The sequence below is a fragment of the Capra hircus genome, chromosome 19 (assembly GCF_001704415.2).
Source record: "Capra hircus breed San Clemente chromosome 19, ASM170441v1, whole genome shotgun sequence".
In the NCBI taxonomy this organism is placed as follows: domain Eukaryota; kingdom Metazoa; phylum Chordata; class Mammalia; order Artiodactyla; family Bovidae; genus Capra; species Capra hircus.
Window position 1 is genome coordinate 22,735,372 of NC_030826.1, and position 6,000 is coordinate 22,741,371.

The 6,000-nt window shown below is 43.6% G+C and overlaps 1 protein-coding gene across 1 annotated transcript in view; it reads left to right on the forward strand.

Moving 5' to 3' along the window:
* RPA1 (replication protein A1) overlaps positions 1–5,615 on the forward strand; it is a 44,438-nt gene extending 38,823 nt beyond the window's left edge. The window contains exons 15-17 of the mRNA XM_018064402.1: positions 114–221; positions 3,119–3,205; positions 4,607–5,615. Of these exons, the coding sequence (XP_017919891.1) occupies positions 114–221; positions 3,119–3,205; positions 4,607–4,711 (300 nt within the window). The 3' untranslated portion in view covers positions 4,712–5,615. The remainder of the gene's footprint in view (positions 1–113; positions 222–3,118; positions 3,206–4,606) is intronic.

Here is a 6,000-nt window from a genome sequence, read left to right on the forward strand (position 1 = left end):
GGCTCTTTTCCCTAGAAACTTTCTGGAGTGGAGAAAGTCAGTCTCCCAGTCTCCTTAGTGTGTCTTCCTTTTGTTAATTCTTTGGTGTAATGATGTGAAGTTGTGTTTTTTAGGTCAATATTGCCGATTTTCAAGAGAATCAGTGGGTCACGTGTTTCCAGGAGTCTGCAGAGGCCATCCTTGGACAAAACACTGCGTATCTCGGGGAATTAAAAGAGAAGGTCGGCCATGTCCTGTATCATTTCTGTAGTAGTTCCTATGCTGTGACTTACCTGTTTTTTGCTCTGATAATTGTTGGTCTGTTGCTGGTGGGTGTTGTATAGCGTCTCTCACTGCTGACTGTGAGAGCTCATCTAATTCTAATTGTGTCCACCTCGGATGTGCTAACAATGAGGTGACGAAGTCATGTGTATAAAATTCTTTAAAACCAGCCCTTTCTAAGTAGAAAGCACTTTTTCCTCCTGTTTCTAAGAGTCGATGTGCCTGCAGTCACTTGAGATCTGGAAGTATCTTCTGAAGTGAGCTGAAGTCCAGATACCTTTATTTTTTGAGTCTGTAATAATAAACTTTAAGTCCATTGTGGTCTCCCCATTATGGTTTATCCTGGGATGTTGACTACTTCCCTGTGCTTTACAGTAGGACCTTGGTATCCACCCATTCTATATGTGACGGCTTGTCTCTCCTAGCCCCAATCTCCCAGTCCATCCCTCTCCCCCCACTCCCCCACCCCCCGTGATAACCGTGTCTTGAGTCTGTTTCTGAGTGTCTTGAGTCTGTTCCCTGTGTCTTGAGTCTGTTTCTGCCCCCTAGACAGGTTCATTTCCGTCATGTGTTATATTCCACATGTAAATAGTGTTCTGTGGTATTTGTCTTTTTCTGACTTTGCTTAGTGTGATAATCTCTTGTTGTATCCGTGTTGCTGCAGATGGTAATATTTCATTCTATTTTATGGCTGAGTAGTGTTCCCATGTGTATCCGTACCACATCTTTATTCAATGTGCCTTTTTAAAGTAATAAACACTTTTCTGAAAAGAGTCAAATCCTGGTTTAAATTCACGTGTAAGGTATGTGCTTCTTTCAGATTGTCAGATATGTTCTTACAAAGTAACTTTCTTTAGTAAGGTCGCTTTCTCCATTTAATTTTTATAAAAGAGTATTTTCACATAGTAGTTTTGTTTAATTCAAGGACTAGATTACTAGTTATCCTAAAGTTAAGAAAGATGTTTGCTCAGATAAAACATACAAAGACCAACAAAAGCTATAGTTTCTGGGCCACACAAATTAGTATCTGTCTATAGATTTTTCTCCCCCATTGTCCTCCAAATCGGTTAGGATACTTGTAAAAGCCAGTAGCAAAAAAGGATTTGTCATTTGTTTTGGGGTGTGTGCGTGTGTGTTTTTTCTTTTCCTGTCTTCTGTTCATTTAGCTCTGCCCTTTTGTCTCTTTGAAATTGTCCATGAGCTCTCTGAAAATAATCCCAACAAGCCCTTTTACAGAAATAACTGGAATTGACTTTAAAGTATGATGGTATCTTTTATCTGTTTTGCCTGGTCCTCTATTTTCATATCAGCTTTTAAGGCTCGAGGCAGCCTTTCAGGATTTTTTATGGGCTTATTACATTTGACTGGTTTTACTGCCAGTGAATGAGGACATATAGGAACTCTCCCCTCAGGAATCATAATATTCTTGGAGTATGCGCTCCACGCTTTGACTAATCTTGAAAGAATGATGGCAGCTGGTACAATTTTCTGAAGGTTTAACACATTGTTTTATTTACATACCCAAAAGCCTGAGGACTCTGTGTGTGTGTGTGTGTGTGTGTGTGTGTGTAGTAACCTTTATATAAAGAGTTCTATATATAACAAAGCTATTTTCATGTTCCAAGTGGCTTGCAAATAATACTTGACTGATATGAACTATTAATTTTATTAAAAGTTCTTGTACATTTATTTTATGCATATTTGTGTAAAATGCTTTCTCTAATCCCTCCGTTTACCAGACTTTTTTTTTTAAATTCAGAAGCTTAATCAAATAGTATTTGAGAGGCCAGTAAGAGAGAACTGTGGATTTTAAACTTTTTCCCTAACTTTTGCCCACTTCTCCTGTCTTCTTCACTTACTACATCTGTAAATCCAGAGGCTGAAATAATGTATATATGACAACTTGAACTTTTTTCCTGAGTCCTCGTCCATTCTGAATTTGTTCTGAAGATTCTGAGCCTCAGATCTATTCCATCACAGGTTTTGAAAGTTTAGAAATGTGTTTAAGAGTGTTTCAGTTTTTTTCTATTGTGATAAAATATACGTAAAATTTACCATTGTGAGTGAGTGAGTGAAAGTCGCTTAGTCATGTCCGACTCTTGCAACCCCATGGACTATACCAGTGAACCAGTGAAGTTGCTCAGTCGTGTCTGACTCTTTGCAATCCCATGGACTATAGCCTACCAGTCTCCTCCGTCCATGGAATTTTCCAGGCAAAAGTACTGGAGTGGGTTGCCATTTCCTTCTCCGCTGGATCTTCCCGACCCAGGGACTGAACCCAGGGAAGCTGCATGGACTATACAGCCCATGGCATTCTCCAGGCCAGAATATGGAGTGGGCAGCCTTTCCCTTCTCCAGAGAATCTTCCCAACCCAGGGATTGAACCAGGTCTCCTCCATTGCAGGTGGCTTTACCAGCTGAGCCACCAGGGAAGCCCACGTGTATAAGTTCACTGGCATTAAAATACCTTCAAAAAAATAAAATAATAAAATACCTTCATATTGTTGTGCAGCTGCCACCATCATCCAGCTGTAGAACTTTTTCATCCTCCTCAGCTGAAACCCTGTACCCATCAAACACTAACTGTCTGTTGCCCCTGGCAGCCATCATTCCACTTTCTGTCTGTATGAAATTGAGTACTCTAGGTAGAATATTTTAATTTTTAATAAAATTCTACCTAAACAGTTTTATGCGATGAAATGTCACCTATATATTAGTCATTCCTAAGAAATTTCAAACCACTGGGAGGTGATCATTTTCTCAGAGATTTTCCTCCAAGTCTTTTTAAAAACCGTATAGATAATTTCAGGTGGTCTGGTAGTTTCCATGCTGACAGTTTTACGTTTTGTTTCTGCAGAACGAGCAAGCATTTGAGGAAGTTTTCCAGAATGCCAACTTTCGATCTTTTACGTTCAGGATCAGGGTCAAACTGGAGACCTACAATGTAAGTAGCGTCACCCGCGGTGCGTGAGGGTAGCAGCATAGAACTGCTGTCTGTCACCCACAACCCCACTACAGTGTTAGCTGTCAGTTCCTCGCTTACTGTGTTCCAGACCCAACTCGTAACACCCTGCATGTATTACTCACTAAGTCACCAACACTAGGGTGCTGTTACCATCTCTGTTTTCAGATGAGCAAACAGACCAAGAGAGAGGTTAGGGGTCTTGTCCAGTATTAACATCCAAGGAAAACATGCTGTGTGGCCTTTTCAGTTAAAACCTGGGGGATTTTGGTTTGTGTCCTGACAGACACAAACCCCATCTTCCCCATGGTTTGGGTTCTAAAGTCAGTATATGAGAGAAAGACCACATGTGGTTAACATTACCTTGAAAATTCCTTTAATTGCTCATAACATCATACAATTGTAAAATCATGAAAAAACAGCCTTTATTGAGTGCTTACTATCTGCCAGATACTGTTCCCCACCCTTTGCATACTTTGTCTCCATTCATCCAGCAGTAACCCTGTGTGAAGGAACTATTGTTGCCTGCGTTTTGCCAGTGAAAAGCTGTAGTTATGGAGAATTGAGTAACTTGCCTAAATTCATATGCTAGCAAGTGGCAGAGCTGATAATTGCATGTAGGCAGTCCACCCTCAGAGCTCTACACATGCTTAGAAATCTGACTGGGTTTTGTAGGTACAGAGCTGGAGTGTGCAGGCCCTGAGCTGGCCTCACCCCAGTCTGCCTCTGAAGGCACTGTCCAACCTGGTGAACAGGCGACAGGAGAATTCAGAAAACCTTGCTTGTTTCAGGATTTGCTTGCTCTGCTTTCTTGTCAGGCCTGAACCCTAATACCTGCTAACAGCTGTGTCTGGTTTTGTGAGCATTAAATGAGCCTCTCAATGTCAGCAGTGTGGTGTCAGGGTGGGGTGGGGGTGGTCGAGGGGGAGGGGTGGAAGGGTCACTGGTCCCCGTGTGGCGTGGGCAGGGGCGGTGAAGGGCAGCGAGGTCGCCTCTCACGGAGCTGAGACAGGCCACGGCAGGCTTTGCCCTCTGCTGCGAGCACGGCTGCTCTCCCACCGCCCGCTCACAGAGCCCATGGCATAGCTTTAGCAAGCCACTGTCTTCTGGGCTCCCGTTTCTGGCTCTGTAAAGAGAACAGATTGGACTTGAAGAGCCCGCTACGGTCTGTCACACTTGGAGTCCAGGTTTCCGAGTGTCTGGGACCATGAGGAACCAGTGCAGGGCCTTTGCCCCGGCGCTCATCAGCACGGCTCCTTTCCTGGGCTCTCGGGACTCTGAACCACCAGCGTGTCTTCGTGCTTTCTCCTGTTGGGATCACTGAAACCAGGAGCATGGCCACAGGCGTTTCTTCCATCACAAATCGTTCTTCTCTTTTCAAAGGATGAGTCTCGGATTAAGGCCACGGTGGTGGATGTGAAGCCTGTGGACTACAAAGAATACGGCAGAAGGCTGGTCATGAACATCAGGAGGAACGCGGCGATGTGAGAGGATCCTGCCCAGGGGGCAGGAGCTTGTGGATAGAGGGCTGATTGAATCTCCCACCCCACCCCACCCCCAGCCTCCACCCGCACCACCATCCCCGCCCTGACTGACAGCGGTGCACAGCACCCCTCTACCACCAACTAAGCCATCGCCTCTCGTCACACCTGGGAACCCACTGACAGCAAAGGGAAATAACGCTCGCAGGGCTCTGGGGTAAACCGTGTCAGACCTCGGGGTCAGCTGCACGGACCGTAGTGCAACTCACTCCCTGTCCTTAGGCTTTTGTCAGTTTTACTAAGATCTCGTTATTTTCAACCAGAAATTATGTCATAGGAAATTGACCCTCAATCTGTAGACAGTGAACTAAATTATGTAGGCAGGGTTCCCGCTTCTCCAGTGGCAACACCTTCTCAGCTCGGACCCCTTCCCAAGGGAGTGCTGAGAAGTGGTTTTGTGGAGGAACTTGAGTGTTTTAGGAAGCCTGTCTTCCTTGATTTCAAAGGCTCCCTTTCTAGAGGGGCCACACAGTTGTTAATGCCTGGAATGGCAATAGGGTAGAATTATTAATCAAAGTCATATCTTTTATATCTGAAGAATATCCTTCCTTCAGGGTTTAATAGACTGAGTCAGATGGGTCTGATATTAATCAAAATGGTCTCTTCTGAGGAAGGCTGATAAGCATTGACTTGCTGTCCCCTAGAGACATCCCAGCAACTACAAAGCATCGCTTTCGTCTCCCCTTCAATTAACGTTGCATCTCTGTTGGTACGCCTTTTCTACCTGTACGTATTTCTTGCATTTGTATGTTTTCTTGATTAAAGCTGTATTAAACAGAAGGGATTCTGAAGGGAGAAGCCCTTTGTTGCCATTGCCTTGTTTAATAAACAGTTTATTCTCTGCTTATGAATCCTACTTTCTTTGAATGCAAAGGGTTCTTGTAACTGGAAAGCAATTAATTAGCCTTCATAATAAATGTTCACTTGGGGGAGATGTTAACTCATTACAAACTCGAAGATTAGTCCAAAGCATAGAGATCATTTTTCCTAATGTCTGCAACCTTGAAATGCATCTTTAAAAGAATGAAAACACCAAAAACAAAAAGCCATTGTGCCCCGGAATGCTGATGATCCGGCACTTTGGGATTTTATTGATGTTTACACAGCGGTCTTAACACCAACCAGGCTTTGAAATGTGAACAGACAGTGAGCTGGTAAGAAAACAGTAATTATGCTACTGGGCTTTTCAGTCGGCAAGAACATGCTTGCTCTGTGTGTTCCTAATCATATTAATTA